The following is a 17,966-nucleotide window of genomic DNA, read 5'->3' as shown; positions in this document are numbered from 1 at the left end:
TTTACATTTCATGGTGGGAATGTAATTGATTTGGACCCCAGCCTCTAGGGGTTTGGTTAGAGGTTACTAGTACTAGTAGTGTTTGGTTCCGTCCACCAGGAACAATTTGAGGTTAGCCACCCATTTGAAAAGTCTCACCTAACTGGGCATTTGATATTTGATAACCAAAGTAATGAAAATTGAATGGATTTGATTGAATCTTATGTGAAAATGTTTGAATTTGATATGAAAATGGTTGGTTGAATTTTGAATATATTGGTATTTTTGAAACTCTGATATTTGATGAAAAAAAAATGATATCTCCTATTTGAAATGAAAATATTTGATCCATGAACTGCATTAATATTCCTTATTGGGCTGTGAGCTCATTCCCAATTGTTGAAAATTTTTCAGGTACCCTTAGTTCAGGCGAGAAGTGATGGCTAGGTCAGGAAATGGTCATCATTAGGATTTTTCTTAGGATGTTATTTTTTAACATTGTTAGTTATAAGTTTATGTTCATTTGGATTATTTAGTTTTTGGAAGCTATTTAGATATTGAGCTTTTAAATATATTTTTTATGATAGTTTGAAGTTGAGATTTGGAGATTATAAAAATTTGTTAGTACTTGATTTGTTGAGTTGCAATCTATTTGGATAATGGATTTTTGGTTGATGGATGTTTAGTTCTAAAGTTATGTCTGAAGATTTTAGAATTTTGTTCCGCTACTCTGAGTAGGTATTTGGTAATTGGTTACATCCAGTTACAATATGATTGTTTGGGTCAGATTATACTTTAAGCCTTCGGGTTTGAGGTGTAAAATGACCATCACGCCCTTGGAGTGGGTCTTGGGGCATGACAATGGTACTTATATTCTCTGACATTTGCCTCTTTTTCTTCGTATATCTCTTTCACTCAATATGAGCCGCATACTACAACACAGATTATACCTAAAACCCAGAGAGGTGAGAGATGAAGTTGGTCTGAGATGGTGCTGCCTCTCTTTCCAGGTCTCAAGATGGCGTGATTTTAATATTACAGAAGCAAGGTTCAAGGAATTGAAGCACACGCAGAGTCAGAGACTCTTTTGTCTTGAAGTTTTTGTATGTGTTACATGCTCGTGTCATCCAAAATTTGAGATTTTATACACTACATTACTATACGTTCATATCAAATATATGGTATTTCAAAATTATTGTGGAGTGGAGGCACAAACCGACCAGGGTCCAATAATAATAATCCACATGTTGTTCCAAATTATCTATGCTATATAAAAGTCTGAAATGCTTGTAGACTTTTTTGTTTAAATGACTTTACCAACTTAATGATATTCACTTATATCTTTTAAGTAATATGTTCACATACACCCACCCTCTATATAACATTTTCGCAACCGTAATTGCATACTTCTGGCTGCTAGTCTCGGTGTAGGATACCTCTCTGGTTAGATGATGGTTCTTCGTGCCTCTATCTGTACTATGATTGTTTCCTTCTTGATATTTTCTTTTCTCGCTTTCATGCCTCTTAAGCCTTCTCTCTTTTTGCTCTCATAAAGTAACGAGTTTCAATCCAAGAGATCAATATTCTTTTATCTTGGAATGTGATTTTGTGGAGGGATTGATATGGAATTATATTCATTCTTGAGAATTGTATTGGATTTAATGACTCATATTATTAAATTTTAAATTTATTCTAAAATATTAATCAACAATTTCTTTATTCTTATTTAATTATTTTAGTATTGATTAGAACAAGAATGCATTAGAAATCAAATGAATATCAATCTAATAAATAGTCCATAAAAGTTTTGTGTATTTAAATTAATAAAATCAAATCTTCATCATTGTTAATTATTTTTTAAAAATTATTTTTTCCGACCAAACAGACTTTTTCTGTGCTACCTTAAATTCATATTTTTAAAAAAAAAGCACTATTATTGCTTTCAAACATGTGGCTTTACTTGCTAACAATTAAATTTATATTTTAAAAAATAATTTATTATAATATATTTCGATTTTTATTTGAAGTAATGATCAATAAAACTAAAATATTTATAACTCAAAAAAAACAAATATATGTATTAATTTCAACTTTTATCCAACATAATAACAACAAATATATTATTCAAAAGTGGAAAAAAAAAATTTTAAATATTAAATCAATAACATTATCTCTAAAGTTATGGTAATTAGTAAAAAACTAAAAGTTTAAATAACTATAAAAAAAAAAAAAAAATTACTGCACATAATATTAGAATAAAAAATGAAATTGTGAAAGCAGCATCACCTCTATGCACCTTCATGTGCAACATAGGCTGTCTCCTTATTTGCATACATCATAACAATTAGATAACTATTCAAATTGCATATCTTTTAGGGAGGCCCTGTGATTGTGGCGTTCCGATTCCTTGGCCCTGGGCTGTCTCCTTATTTGCCGAGGGAAGACTCTTGCTGTGTGAACCAACAATTTTCATTAACTATCCTGCATGGAATGGAATCATGAAAAGCACATTAGAAGGCAATAACTAAACTTCACCCATGTATATAAACACGTACATTCAAATTGCTAAGACAGGACTAGACTAGATAAGTGGCTATAGACAAGGACAAGGTAAAGCTCTTACCTTGCTCTATTCTCAGACTCCCAGTTGCAGTTGTACACAAGATCAGTTGGTCTCCTTATCTCATGAGATGCCGGAAGTGCTTTCTCAATATAGTAGATGCCAAAATTTGTTTGTGAGGGAGAGTTAATGTTGTAAATGGAGAGAAGTCAATACCTTGGCCCCCTGAACTTGACCATTCATCAGGAATATTGAATATGGAAATGATTAAGCAGGCTTCCAAGAAGAGATTGCAAAAAGCATTCTTCCCTTCCACCCTTGTAGCAACCACGGGCCGTCTTCGTAAAGTATAAAGTCCTTGTGATAGCACAACTTCAGCTTCTCCTTTGCTTTGTTGACAATCTCCTCGTCCAGAGGAAGCTGCATAAACCCAGCTCTCATGTTGCGAAACTGACACTGCCTGTAACTCTCTGGCCTCTCGATCCTTTCTGAGCCCTCGCATGCGATGACATTCATTGCCTCCCACCCAAAGAACTCTCTCTCAATCACTGTCCTCTCCAATCTCTCGCGGGGCACGATATGCTCAAGCATATCAAACAAGGCAGAATAGTGGAAGAGAGCTTCGCGGAATCGTGTCCTGAAGAAGGGGGCGCCATAGCCCCCATTCACAATCCCTTGTATGAAAACAACTGGATTCAGCTTCCTGATCAGATTCAGGACAGTATCCCTTGGGCTCTCCACCGTCACGGTTTCATCCAATAGGTTTCTAAATCTACAATGACAGTTCACAACAAGCACATCCTCAGTATCAATCTTGAGATCCTCAACCTGAATTGTTTCCCACTTTTGGGCTATGGCATTGAACTCAAATGGAACATTGAAACTCTTTGCATAGTTTGCCAACCGACGGCCTGTCTCTTGAACCCTTTCTGCTGGTCGGAAACCTGGTTTTGGAAGATCAATCCCAGTAATTCGAAGCTTGGGAGGTCCACCAGGCCTAGATGAGAGACATTGTATGAGGGAAGGCCATTGGAAACCATAGAGAATACCAAAATCTATGATATGGAGACTCTCTGCTTTCTCAGCTAATTTTCTAATGGTGGTATTTGAGAAGAAATTAAGAAGCTTCTTAAAGGGGCATATGGCAAGAAATAGGTGGTAAGCTTTCAAGATATTGGCAGCTGATGTTCCCCTAGTTAAGACACCTTTGTAAATCTCAGTTCCAGAGCCTCTCAAGCGTGCCTCAAGGCCATTGACAAAATAATATGCCATTCTCTGCATCCCATCACCCATAGGAGAAGCATGCTGTCTGATCAGCTTCAATTGATCATTGGCACTCCTCTGATTACCAGCAACAACAGCTTGTGCACATAGAGTCAACAGATTGCTCAAATCCACCACATCCTTTTTTCCACCCTTTTTCCTACCACGGGATTTTCCCAAATTGGATCTTTTTGATTGACACTCCTGCTGCTGCAGAGTCTTGCTTGCTTCATTTTTCAAGGATTCGCGAAGAGCGGCTTCACTTTTCACTGCATCACATAGCAAAACCTGATCCAACATTTCTGATCTGACTGTCAATTCATCAAAAATGGCAGACAGCTTGGTGTTCCTATCCTCCTCTGCATCCAAATCCTCAGGATGAGAATTCCTTTTTCCCCTTGACCCCTCTGCAAAGTGCTCATTTGGATGCTTCTTCTCCACCTTGAATCCCATATCCTCATGACCTTGCTTCACTTCACCAACTAACAACCCAGAAAGGTTATTTACCACACCGACAAACAAGCCATTACCATTTGGGAGGAATTTCCTAGCTTCCTCAGCCCCCCTCCTGAACTGTGAACTAGACTCACTACCACTGAATATATTGGGAATCTCTAGGATACTCTTAGGCTCATCCACAAAACCATCTACTTTACTATCGGCACTATTTGAAGATCTGAAAGAAGAAGAAGTAGATTGAGAAGCCATATGAGGGTATCTATACTCTCCAACATCCCAATTCCACCCAGGTTCCACCAAATTATCACCACCAAAACTACTACAATTATTTTCATATTGGTCTTCATGAATTTCATCAATGGAAGAGGCGCGATGATGATCAATTGAAGGAGGGTAATTCTCTCCAATAACGTTGTAGAACGATTTCTCAGTAGCTTCAAGCGCCAAAGACTCCTGAAGCATGCAAGTCTTCTCTTCCATGTCTTCCTCCATAAGTATCTGGCTTATGTACTTAAGAGCCACATCGTTAAAATCACAGTCCTCATGTAGGTTTTCCTCCACACCCGCACTTGACCATGAGGGTAAATTACCAGAGCTCGTATCAGGCAGCCATGGTGGAACATCTACATCATTTTTATCTAAATATGGCCCCTGCAATTTGAACCCATCCGTAAAATTCTGACCCAATAAAATTGTAGAGGAGGCTTTATCGAGTTTGATTCCATTCATTGACTGATATAATCTGCGCAAAGGTTGATCCATGACCATCTATTTTGCAAGAAGTCACAGCAATAATATCTGGACCACAATGAAGCAAAATTTTCACCTCTGAAACATACAATACTAAGCCCTAAACTTTACTAAACAAACCAACGGTTTTATATAAGAAAAACAAGAACAAATTAAACTCTAAACCCCCACCAAAAATGAAACATCCCAGCACCAGAATATATTAGAAACAAAAATTGTATGCTGGGCAGGTGGAATTCAATGAAACAGAAGTGATCTAAAGCATATATGTATAGAACAGAAAGAGATTTTCATGTTAAAAAAAAAAAAAAAAAAAACCAATTAATTTGCATCTTGAATTCAGAAGATTTTCGAGATGAAAGTGAAGTACCTGAAAGCCCAGAGGAAAAAAAAAAGATAAAGTTTCAATCAGGAGGCGCTGACTTTCTTTTGAAGAATTGGAGATAGATCGGTCTTAATAGCAATGAGGAAAAGTTCAAGGAAAAGGGATGAGATTTTTTAGTGGGTGGGTGGGGTAACATGGCTTGAATCAAAATGGCAATCCATTGGCCGTGGTCCCCAACCACATCTTTGTTTCTCCAAAATTAGGAAGGCAAGAAGACAAGTAAGACATCACGACATCTGAATCCTTTAGCCAAGATGCATGGAGGCTTCATTAGATGGGAGAGTGGTGCCTTGAATCCTGACCAGGCCAGACAATTCACAACAAAGCAGCCATTCACATATACCATACGGAAGACTTAGCAATGCAGCCATCTTTATAGAAAGGTATCGTATTTGACTTTGTACCCAGAAAATTATTCATACCTCATGGCTTAACGTGATGAGACTTGGAGCTGGGGACAAGGGCAAATCCCAAAGTAAGAGAGATTCTCCCTCTAAATATTTGTGACCATATGGGGTCCTTCACTCAGGAGATTTCAAACATGAAGTAGTATATTTCATAATGTTGTGCATTAAATTACTAAAATATTTAAGTGGAAAACAGAGGCTTCAAAAATAAAGAGAGAGTTCTCTAGAAGTCTCAAGCCTCAAAATATGAGAGGAAACTCTTCTAATGGACCCTTGAAATTAAAGTGTACTCCAGGTTACTATACAGTCAACTCTGTTCATGTCATTCACTGGGTTCATATTTTTAAAGGAAAAAAATCCCAAATGAGATCTCCATTGCCGTCATGATGATAATAATAATCATACTGATAATAAAAATAATAATAAAGCATTAAAGAAGAGTTTCATAGCCGAAAGACCTGAACAAGCATCAAAAGAAAAAAAAAAGAACTAGAGAAACAATAAATGTGCTGCCTCCATTAGTTTATTTCTGGTCATCAGTTGTTTATTTCTGGTGTAATGTATGAAGAATTGGATTCACTTCACAAGGGGCCAACCTCTCCACAGGGGAAACCCAGCAACTAGTCATGAATTTTATTTGTTCCCACAAATTTCCTGTTCTCTGTTCTCAATTTTCCTCTTTGTTAATGCATACGGTAGCAATTAAATAACGTTTCCAAATTCCACCTCTTTCAGCTTGGTCGCTGTGATTGTCAGAGTTCCAATCTGATGCTTACCATCTTGCATTGCTTGATGTTCAGATTAGTCCCAAGAGCTCCTGAGGCATGGGCCTATCCCCCCTTTGCTGAAAGGAGATTCTTGCCCTCTGAACCAACTTTTTTTTTTTTTTGGCCTTTTCCTCATTTCTGCTGCTCACAAATGCAAATGCACATCATGTGGAGACAGCTAAAAATTTACCCACATATATTTAAAAATAAACACCTGTAAGCTTTGGTGCCTTCTTATATAAAGTAAAGAATGCCCCAAAACAACTCATGTGGTTCTTTTGCTTTCTTGCACTAGTATCCAGACCTAACAATGCATTTCTCAGCCAATCTGATCTGAGCACTAGGAGCTTTATTGACAATCCAAATTAGCTATAGAAGCAGCAACCACCAGAAACCAATCCTTGAGATATTACAAACAAACAAATTGCTAGGACAGAACTAAACTAGATCACTGGTTATAAACTTAGAACTTTTGTCATGATCTAATTTTTGATTTCTTTGTTCAGCCGTTCGTAGAGTTGGTGGCATCATTATCTCATGTGACAAGGGAAGTGTCTACTCAATATGGCACATGTTCCAATATTTGTATATTCTGTCTTCTACAAACTAACTATTGCTACTGCTAACTGTATCTGAAATCATTTTCTGTAACATCAGGATGAGAAAGCAGCCACTGAAATTCTGCTCTCAAAGATCATATTGATTTTCAAACAGGGTAAGGTCAACTAAAGGGTGTTCCCCAAGCAATTGGTGATATGGGATTTCAGTTTATGGAGGATATAGTATGGGACCCTAGTGGGTGAGAACACCACCCCTCCGATCCAATATGCCACAAAGAAGGATGTTTTGAGCTTGATGCAAATGGCTGAAATATCATCTCCTTTATATGAGTATCACTCAAGAAAAGCTCATGTATCAGATTATATACAAAAGAAAAACAAAGAGGCAGTGTGTGAGAGCAAGAGAGATAGATTTGAGCTTTAACCAGAGAAAATTCAAAACCATAGATTCAGATATCAAATATCAGTCACAAATTCACATAGAACAAAAGGCTGGAATTCTACCACAAGGAGAATCCCATAATGCATACATTCATAAGTGATAGAATATGCATTTAATGAGCAGGCTTCCAAGAAGAGATTGCATAAATGATGCGTCCCTTCCACCCCTGTAGCAACCATTGCCCATCTTCATCCATCATAAAATCTTTGTGGTAGCATGATTTCACCCTCTTTTTCGCTATCTTAACAATCTCCTGGTCCAAAGGGAGCTGCCTGAACCCAGCCCTCTCATTACGAACCTGCCACTGCTTGTATGTCTCTGGTCTCTCAATTCTCTCGGAGCCTTCACATGCAATAGCATTCATAGCCTCCCACCCAAACAATTCTTTCTCAATCAGTCTCCTCTCATAACTCTGGCGGGGGACATTAGTCTCAAGCATATCATATAAAGCAGAAAAGTGGAAGAGAGCCTCTCGGAATCGTGTCATAAAGAATGGGACGCCATAGGCTCCATTCACAATCCCCTGTATGAAAATATCTGGATTCATCTTCCTAATCAGATTCAGAACAATATTCCTTGGACTCTCCACTACCACACTTTCATCAAGTAGGCTTCTAAATCTATATCGACAGTTCACGACAACCAGCTCCCCAGTGTTGATTTTGAGATCCTCAATTTGAATTGTTTCCCATTTTTGCGCTATGGCATTGAACTCAAATGGAACATTAAAACTCCTGGCGTAATTTGCTAACCGACGCCCTGTCTCTTCAACTCTTTCTACAGGTCGGAAGCCTGGTTGTGGAAGATCAATTCCAGTAATCCGAAGCTTGGGAGGTCCCCCAGGCCTAGATGAGAGGCGCTGTATGAAGGAAGGCCATTGGAAACCATAGAAAATACCAAAATCAATAATATGGAGTCGGGCTGCTTTCTCTGCTACCTTTGTAATTGTCTTATTTAAGACAAAATTAGTGACCTTCTTAAATGGGGAAACAGCAAGAAGTAGATGGTAAGCCTTCAAGACATTGGCAGCGGATGGCTTGGTAAGGATGCCTTTGTAAATCTGAGTACCAGAACCAGCCAAGCGAGCCTCAAGGCCATTGGCAAAATAGTAAGCCATTCTCTGCACCCCATCACCCATAGGACAAGCATGTTGTCTGATCTGCTTCAGTTGCTCATTTGCGCTCCTCCGATCATCAGCTGCAACAGCTTGTGCGCAAAGAGTCAAGAGAGTTCTCAAATCCACCAAATCCTTTTTACCACCCTTTTTCCATCCACGAGACCTTCCACCATTAGATCCTTTCAATCCACCCTCCTGCTGCACAGTCTTACTTGCCTCATTTTGCAAGGATTCACGGAGAGCAGCTTCACCTTTATCTGCATCACATAGCAACACCCGATCGAACATTTCTGATGTTACTGTCACTTCATCACAAACTGCAGACTGTTTGTTACTCCTTTCTTCCTCAGAATCCAAATGCCCCAAATGAGAATTCTTCTTACCCCTCGACTCACCCATGAAATACCCATTAGCATGCTTCTCCATCTCAACTACCGCTTCATTGGGGCCTTTGTTCATCCCATGAACTAGCAGCCCCGAATTGTCCTTCGCCATGTGATCAAACAAACCATTACCATTTGGAAGGAATCTACTTGCTTCCTCAAGCCCCCTTTTGAAATGCAAAACCGACTCGCTATCATTAAATATATCGGGGACCTTAAAGATACTCATTGGACGATCCCCAAAACCATCTATGGTAGTATTGGGGCTGTTTGATGAGCTGAAAGAAGAGTGAGAAGTGCACTGGAAAGCAATATTGCTGGGGCTAATTGAAGAGCTGAAAGAAGACTGAGAAGTGGACTGAAAATCAATCTGACCGGATTTGTACTGCTCATAATCAAAATTCCACCCAGTTTCCACCGATTTACCATAACTAGTAGTACTACTAGAATAAACACCATAATTTGCAGTGGGGTTTTCATGATTTTCCTCCGCGCTAGGAGACAGGTGGTGATCCTTTGAAGCAGGATACTCCTTCCCAATAACTTCATAGAACGATTTCTCAGTGGCTTCAAGAGCCAAAGATTCCTGAAACATGCGGGTCTTCTCTTCCACGTCTTCCTCCATAAGCAATTGGCTTACGTACCTAATAACCACATCACTAAAATCACAGTCCTCCTGAGGATCTTCCTCCACGCCCACACTCGACCATGAGGCCACATTACCACCGCTGGGATCGGGCTGAAATGGCGGAATGAATACATTGTTTTGCTCTAAAAAAGGCACCTGCAATCCCAACCCACTACTGGGATTCTCACCCGACAAAATTGAACCGTAGACTTCACTAAACTTGATTCCATTCACGGACGGGTATAATCCGCTCAAATGTTCATCCATGGCCACCTACTTTGCAAGAAATCATAAACAATACTACCCTGAAACCCAAAAAAGCAAATTTCCGATTACGGGTTCTCTCTCAAACATACAATATCATGAAATATTTTGCTTAAACACCTAATAATCTCAAGATGTAGCTCTAATTATGTATGGAAAACAAGGGGAAATTACACTGTAGAAGACCAAAAAAAAAAAAAAAATGAGATCTTGAAGCAACAGAAGTGTAATTTATATGATGGGATGGAAAAAAAGAAAAAAGAAACAGAAAGAGTTGACCAAAAAATATTCAAGGCAGAGAAGAGAGCTTTTAGTTTTTACCTTGAGAAGCAGCCAATCTGTGCTTAAGATTTGGGTTCAGAAACGTTTGAAGAAGACGAGAAAGGAAGTGGAAGTGGTGATGACAGGGAGAGATGAAGTTGGTACGAGGTAGTGGTGCCTCTCTTTTTCAAGAAGGTGCAGTGGTTTTTTAAAGGCAGATTCCCCAATTCACGGAATAGGAGCGCGGGCTTGTTTGGCGGATATTTTTCACCGCAAAATCTATTTTTTAACTTGCTAACGTGGGCACTAATGATTGGACATAGAAAAACTTGCAAAATCAACTATTTACAGACATTTCTTTTATTTAATAAATATAAATATCTATAATTTTTTTTTTATACAATACATCTTTTATGATTTTTTTTTCGTTTTTTCACCACCACCACCATTTTGTAAAATTTGTAATAAAGGATGATTCATCTATTTTATCCATTCATTATATAAACCTTCCAAATTAGATTGTATTTTTCTTTTTAATTTAAATTCTAAATATAACTTAAAACTAAAAGGTGTTTAATGGTATTAAATATTAAATTGTTTGTGTTTATAATATTTTATTTTTATTAAGTATTAAAAAGTAAAAAAAAAATCAATATATTATTTTTTTTCATTTAAAAAACGTTAAATATTTTCGTTTTTATAATTTAGTCAAAAATTTGTAATAAGTCAAATATTATTTAATAACTTAAGTTGATTTTAAATTAAATGATTTTTAAATTGTTGACTTAAAAACGTGTAATTTGATTTTTACTTTTAAGAATCAACCTAGGTTGATCGTAATGTTGGTTTAATTTTTTTTTTCTAAATTATTAAATTAACATATTTATATCTATTACTTTTAATTAATGTTTATCCTTATTAATTTTAACTAATATTCACCTTCATTTATTTTAAGCAACACATTGGTTTGTTAAATATTCATGTTAAAAGTAGTATAGACATATAAAATAACTATAAAATATTTACTTTTGAAAATGAGTCATTAATGTAAAAAACAACATCTCTCACTATATGTGAACAAATAAGACAAAAGAGATTTGAACTCTCTCTATACGTGAACAGATAGGAAAAAAGAAATTCGAGATTAAGTTGAAGAACTAGGTGCTACCTTCTAATCTAATATATACAACCCATCCAATAACAAAAAGAAGTTTGGAAGCATTGTTAGGTCTAAAAAAACCTCTAGAGAATCAATATGCATGTACATCTAATGATTTAGCATCAAATTTTCTTAGGTCCAAGGATGCAAACCACAAGCAATAGGGACTGTCAAAGGGTTCGACTTTTTCAAATCCTTCTCCAAATCGCCATTACCCACTCTAAGGTAAGAAAATACGAGATGCTCGAGGAAGATCATAAATCTGGAATATAAAAGAAATAAAAATAAAAAACCAATGGTGGCCCACTTAGCTTGAGAATCTTTAGATTTGACTAGTGACTAGAGAAAGGAAAGGAAACTCACACAAAAGGGTGAAAAGCAAAAAAAAAAAAAAAAAAAAAAAATCACCAAAGAAAGCCTCAATCTATGTCAATAAGGTTGTCTATGACCCCTTACATGTCATTAAAGGTGTCATTCATATGCATTCTACAAGCAAACAAAATCTTAGATGGATTTAGCCCATCAATAACATTAACAGCAAGATTTGTTAAACAACATCCTAATAGATTATGTGATTACCATGAAAAACAAGGGTATTGGATTAACGAATGTTATAAGTTAAAATGGTATGTCGAAGAGTTAATCAAAGACAAAAAGTTAAGAGAATTTGTTGATTAGAAAGAAACTCAACAAGGAGAAGAAAGAGACAAAGAGGAAATACTACCTTCATCTTTGATGATGTTAGGATTAAAATGATGCAATGGCACCTTAACATAAAAGAAAAATGTAGCAACAATGACAACAAAGACGAATGAAGCCTTGTCTTCAAGTGTTCCACCACAACAAAACATTTCCAACACAAAGCACGAACCTCATCCTTTTGAATGAATGCCTAGACTTTCACATTAGAAGGAATATGGAAACAATGAACAAACAATTGTAAGTCAAACATATTACCTTTAAAGAAGCCTAAGCAAAAATAAAATATAAACAATAGAAGAATAACAAGAAACAATGAAAAAAGCAACCCTATATCTAGTAACTCTTGAGTAACTTGTGGGATATCCAAAGAATTCAAAGGGTCATTTCACAACTAAATAATAGATCGCCTTAAACTAACACTCATGTCATAATTTAATTTCACAAGAAAATAATGAAGGGGGAAGATGTATGGTCTTTGAAAGCAATTGATCGTAGTAAAGACATGAGTTAACTAAACAAAAAATAAATTAGAGATGACATTAATTCATTACCTAGAAGACCTCTATCATGTAACCATAAAAAAGAGTCATCCTTGGTATGATGTATTCAACTTAGGATGATTTCTCCTATAATTACAATGGCTAAAGAATTCTCATTACACAATTCACCTATCGTCAATCATGAATATGTAGTAGATTTATTATGCATTAACACCATAACAAATATCCATTACATTAATTCTCTTACAAGTCAAACTATATATTAATTATATAACTAATGGCTCCCTATTCAAGCTATCATTAAACGCAAAAATAACCTTATCACCTGTAACAACAATACAAGTGGCATGATCACATGCAAAGTTAGTGCTATTAAACCTAAAGCAAACGTCCTCCAGAGGTAATTAGTAAAATTTATAGTCTATCTAATAAATATTCTAATCATTCATAGCTAACTTGACTATCAGAAAGGGTCGACCATCTGACCTCCTCATTATAATTGTGTTTGCAGAAAAGATGATTAAAATAATCTTCTAGAATCATATCTCAAAACAATTCAAGAATGAAAGAACAATGAAAAAACCAACTCAACAATAAAAGATTATAAAATTTTCAAATTTGTGATAGAAACTAAATATTAAAAGAAAATTTGAATAGAGATTGTAAAAACCTAAACACGCTCTAGACAAAGGAATGTGGGGCAAATAGTAACCGTATATATTCTATGTAAAACCAATAATATTATATGTTTGGTTGTTTTAACTTTATTGAAAGCACAAAGCTCAAACTTTGCTAACTATGTTATTGTGCATCCCAAAATATGAAATTCTACCATGTTCATCTCAACTAGCTCACGTTTGAAAATCACAATCTCTATTCCTTGGAAAACCATAACTTTTTCTTACATGCTCCACCCAATTCCTAACATTATTTGACTGCACGCTCAAATATTGAAAAAGAATTCAATATTAAAAAAAAAAAAATCGAATAGAGGATGTAAAAACCCGAACATGTTCTAGACAAAGGAAGGTGGGGCGAGAATCGTAGCCGTATACATTCTATATATATGCAACTAATAATATTATATGTATGGCTGTTTTTGCTTTATTGACAGCACAAGGCTCAAACTTTATTAACTATTTTATTGTGCATCCCAAAGTACGAGATTCTTCCATGTTCATCTCAACTATCTCACGTTTGAAAATTACGATCACTCTTGCATAGAAAGCCATAACTTCTTTATAAATAAGGATAAGTAGTGTATAATTAAGTCTAATTTTTTTTATAAATATCATAACTCTTATTCCAGTACAATATTTAAAGTGCGTTTGGTAGTGATTATAAGAAACGTTTCTATCACTTTTAACACTTGAAAATTTTTATCTTTCAAGTGTTAAAAGGGTTAAAAACACTTCCTATAATCACTGTCAAACAAACTCTTATTGTTTCCGATAAACTCTAGCATCGGATTGTTCATATCCAACATATGTCAAAGATATTTGTTATCCAAATCCAATGGTTCAAAAACTTATTATCAGATTAAGACTGTATTTGGCAATGTTTCAACTCAAGGGGGTTTTAATAAAAGTGTTTTTAGGATAATTATAATATTTTTTGAGAAAACAATATAGATGATTTTTCAACACTATAGGTAATTTTTCATATTTTTAAAAGTGTTTCTTAAATTTATCAAACACCTATTTTAAAATAAATAAAAAATTAACCTAAATTTTTTTTTTCTAAAGTCACTATAACATACTCTAAAGGTTGATATGATGCTAGTAATTTCTTTTTAGTAAGATAAAATTAATTTGTGAAATTTTAAAATTTATCAAATAAAAAAAATTGTGACAATTTGATAAAATAAAATGAAAAAATCAATCTTTTTAAAACTAATTAATCATAATTAAATTTAAAAAAAACGCTTCAAAAAAAAGGAAATAAAAGTATTTCTAACATTTTTAACACTTAAAAAATTTTATCTTTAAGTATTAGAAGAGTTAAAAACGTTTCTTACAATCACTATCAAATAAGCTCTTATTGTTCCTAATAAACTCAAGCATTGAACTGCTCACATCTAACACATGTCAAAGATATTTGTTATCCAAATTCGAGGGTTCAAAGATTTATTATCAGATTGCATTTGAAACTATTTATACTCAAGGGGTTTTTAATAAAAGTGTTTTTAGGATAATTACAATATTTTTCGAGAAAACAATACGGATGATTTTTCAACACTATAAGTGATTTTTAAAAGTGTTTCTTAAATTTATCAAACACCTAATTTAGAAAAAAAAAAAAAAAAACCTATAATTGTTTTCTAAAGTCACCAAGAAAAAAATTCTAAGGCTGCTATGATGCTGATAATTTCCTTTTAGTAAGTGAAAATTAATTTGTGAAATTTTAAAATTTATCTAATAAAAGAAATTGTGACAATTTGATAAAATAAAATGAAAAAATCAATGTTTTTAAAACTAATTGATCATAATTAAATTTATAAAAAAAACCAAAAATATGCTGATCATATGCAAATTGTAAATTATTCATAATGTTAAAAGACTCATAATATAAAAAGAAAATTCCATATCCGTTTGATTAAGAGAATAGATATTTGAGTCTCAATAGATTCGAAGAATTCATGCTTTGCCTCCGCACCAAAGCATACTTTATTCTTCCTTCTATCCACTTGACAGAAGAGGACAAAGCTTTTGGAAGTAGCCCCTTTTTTTTTTTTTCCTAAGTGTCACTCTCTTTACCAACGTTGCAATTTCTTAATTTCATGCCTACATCTGACTGACGTTCAACTATTATTTTATTAATTGGGAGAGAAATATGGCTTCTATTTTTATAATTGCTTATAAAAATTGTTATCATTTTTTCATAATAAAATATATTGAAAATATGTAGGGAGTCTTTTGGACCCAGTTGGGCCCAAAAATTAAGATTTATCTCATAAAAATTGCATAATTGATGAGAATGATATAAAATATAAAGAGACCAATATACTCTTTAAAACTATTTTCCACCATATTTGAGAAATTTTTTTATCTTAAAATTTTTTTTTAATAATTATTCTGAAAATTTATTATTTTTAGAAAACTAATTTTAAAAAATATATATATTATAAAAATATACCATTTTAAAAAAATAAATTTGACATATTTTTTTTTTTTAATATACATAATTTTAAAAATATTTATTTTCTAAGATGTTTGATTTTTAAATAATAATAATTTATTTTTATTTTTTTGGAAAATGGAGTATTTTTTTTCCAAATTACTAAATTATATTAAATTTTATCGAGGTTTGAAAAAGGAATAAAATTTAAATTAATGTTTTTTTACTCTCTTTTTTTCATAGTCAATAAATGTTATTTTTGGAAAGATAAAAAATTCATATCATTCTTCTCAATTTTCACACTTCCTCTAAGTCTTGGGCTTAAATAGTAAACTTATATGAAACAAAATTTAATTTTTGGGTCCAACTAGGTCCAAAAGACAATTGTCCCAAATATGTATTTATATTTTGGAAGAACAATTTATGAAAATAGATGCAAAAATATGAAGGAAAAATAAGAAATAGTAAATACGGATTTGTTTGGTAACTGTTTTCGAAAATAATTTTCAAAAATAGTTTTCGAGAATAAATTTTAAATATTATTTTTTATTTTTGTATAATAAAAATTTATCTAGAAACCTAAAATGTTTTTAAACTATTTTTAATATTATTAAATATATTTTTAAAATAATTTAAAATTTCTAATGTTTTATTTTTAATCATTCTAGATATTTGTATAATTATTTCTTAAAACAACCCTAAAAAAATAAGTGAGAATAATAGAAAATAATTAAAAGATATTCTCTGAAAACCTCATGTTTTTTGTTTTTAAGAAGAAAAAAAATAATTATAAAATATATTTTTTGTATTCTTTTCTTATGAAGAACAAAAAACAATTTGCAAACAAGGATTACATTTCAATCTCTTAAAATGCAGGGCTTTGGGATGGCTGACCTCTATTCATACCCTATTTTAATTATTTATATTCATTTTTATTCTTATTTGGAACGATTTTAAATACGATGGGCAAGGTAGGATAGGTAAAATAATTTAAAATATTATATTTATAAATAAATAAATGTTACAATTTTTTATAATTTACTTTTATGAAAAGTATTTTTTTATTATATATATACATATAATATCAGTTTCGATAAATATATCAATAACTCGATTTTACATGTATGGATATTTTGATATAAAATATGTGTTGAATAAATTTGGAGAAAAAATTAAACTTGTGGAATAGAATTCCCAATGCGCAAGCAACCACAAGCTCAAAACCTCATATATACTTCAACCCAACTAAAGGCAAGGACACTCTTCATCAATTGACACCATACCACAAGTCTTCTAAGGAGCTAGCATGGACATAAAAACTAAAATGAAAGAGAAGGTAGATGATTAAAAGTTGACATGAGGGTGGCAGGTGAAAAATATGATGTACAACTCAACTTTTCAAAATTCTTAATACCTAATCAATTAAAAATATGATTGAATCATTACCCAAAAATAAACCTAAAAGCCAATTAATTTCCCACCTGACCCCAAGCCAGCTTATCAATCCCAATCCCAAACCCCAATGCAAAATTAGGTAAGAGTTCGACTTTGATTAGTCTCAAATTCAAGTCAGCTGGTAGCCTAATTCAAATTGATGACATTACTGACCTTGGCCTTGGGCCCAACCACAATAATAAAGAAAGGCAGGCAGGTGAATCAAGAAAAAATTGCATTTGGATCCTTTAACTGAGATAATAAGAGATGGAGTCATGACCAAGCCACACACGACATTGAATTCTGAGACCCTATTCCAAAAAGCTAGGCACTTACCGACACTAGCTTCTCCACTTGGATGTTTTTAGTATCAAGTGTCTCCCGTGCCTTCAAATATCATCAACCTTTCAACTGGCACGTTGTGAATGTGCCTATTCTTATTCATTACTTGTACAGCATGCATGCCCATGATGTTGAAGCCCAAAGTGGCACGGAACCTTAATAGTCTAGACAGCCACCTTTGGAGACAGAGTCTTGTATTGATTTTGGACCCGGAATATTGTGGATGCCACATGGCTCAAGCTGATGGGATTTAGGAGCAAGTGACAAGGACCAAGTAGCGGTGGCTGACACGGAAGGAACAGAGACAAAGCCACAAAATCGGAGTGATCAATCCAATTAGTTCACCCCAAACGTGGGGAAACTCTCAATCACGAGACATTATGTTCTCTGTTTTCTACCTTTTTGAAGGATGACCCGGATGTTGGAGTATCCGATGAATTTCAGGACTCAGTTTGACCGAGTTTTGGGCCTATTTGACACACCCTCT

At 34.0% G+C, this 17,966-nt stretch overlaps 2 protein-coding genes across 3 annotated transcripts; both read right to left on the bottom strand.

The window, feature by feature from the left end:
* Window positions 1-2,232: 2,232 nt before the first annotated feature.
* On the bottom strand, window positions 2,233-5,701 carry LOC100242700 (scarecrow-like protein 30). 2 transcript variants are annotated; one of them, XM_010660250.3, is made up of 3 exons: window positions 5,382-5,701; window positions 2,603-5,059; window positions 2,233-2,460 (listed from the first exon to the last, which is right to left on the bottom strand). In XM_010660250.3, exon 2 carries the CDS (start codon window positions 5,027-5,029, stop codon window positions 2,807-2,809), a length of 2,223 nt encoding a protein of 740 aa, XP_010658552.1. In that variant the 5' UTR covers window positions 5,030-5,059; window positions 5,382-5,701; the 3' UTR covers window positions 2,233-2,460; window positions 2,603-2,806. The 2 variants fall into 2 exon arrangements, with proteins under 2 accessions (XP_010658552.1, XP_002278402.2); XM_002278366.4 differs by having other exon boundaries at window positions 2,603-5,003; window positions 5,382-5,700.
* Window positions 5,702-7,549: 1,848 nt separating this feature from the next.
* LOC100264982 (scarecrow-like protein 30) lies at window positions 7,550-10,414 on the bottom strand. The gene is made up of 2 exons (XM_010660249.2): window positions 10,286-10,414; window positions 7,550-10,005 (listed from the first exon to the last, which is right to left on the bottom strand). Exon 2 carries the CDS (start codon window positions 9,965-9,967, stop codon window positions 7,685-7,687), a length of 2,283 nt encoding a protein of 760 aa, XP_010658551.1. The 5' UTR covers window positions 9,968-10,005; window positions 10,286-10,414; the 3' UTR covers window positions 7,550-7,684.
* Window positions 10,415-17,966: the final 7,552 nt, after the last annotated feature.

This window comes from Vitis vinifera, chromosome 13, assembly GCF_030704535.1.
Source record: "Vitis vinifera cultivar Pinot Noir 40024 chromosome 13, ASM3070453v1".
Lineage (NCBI taxonomy): Eukaryota > Viridiplantae > Streptophyta > Magnoliopsida > Vitales > Vitaceae > Vitis > Vitis vinifera.
Note: the sequence above shows the minus strand (reverse complement) of the source record. Positions and strands in the feature narration are given on the sequence as shown.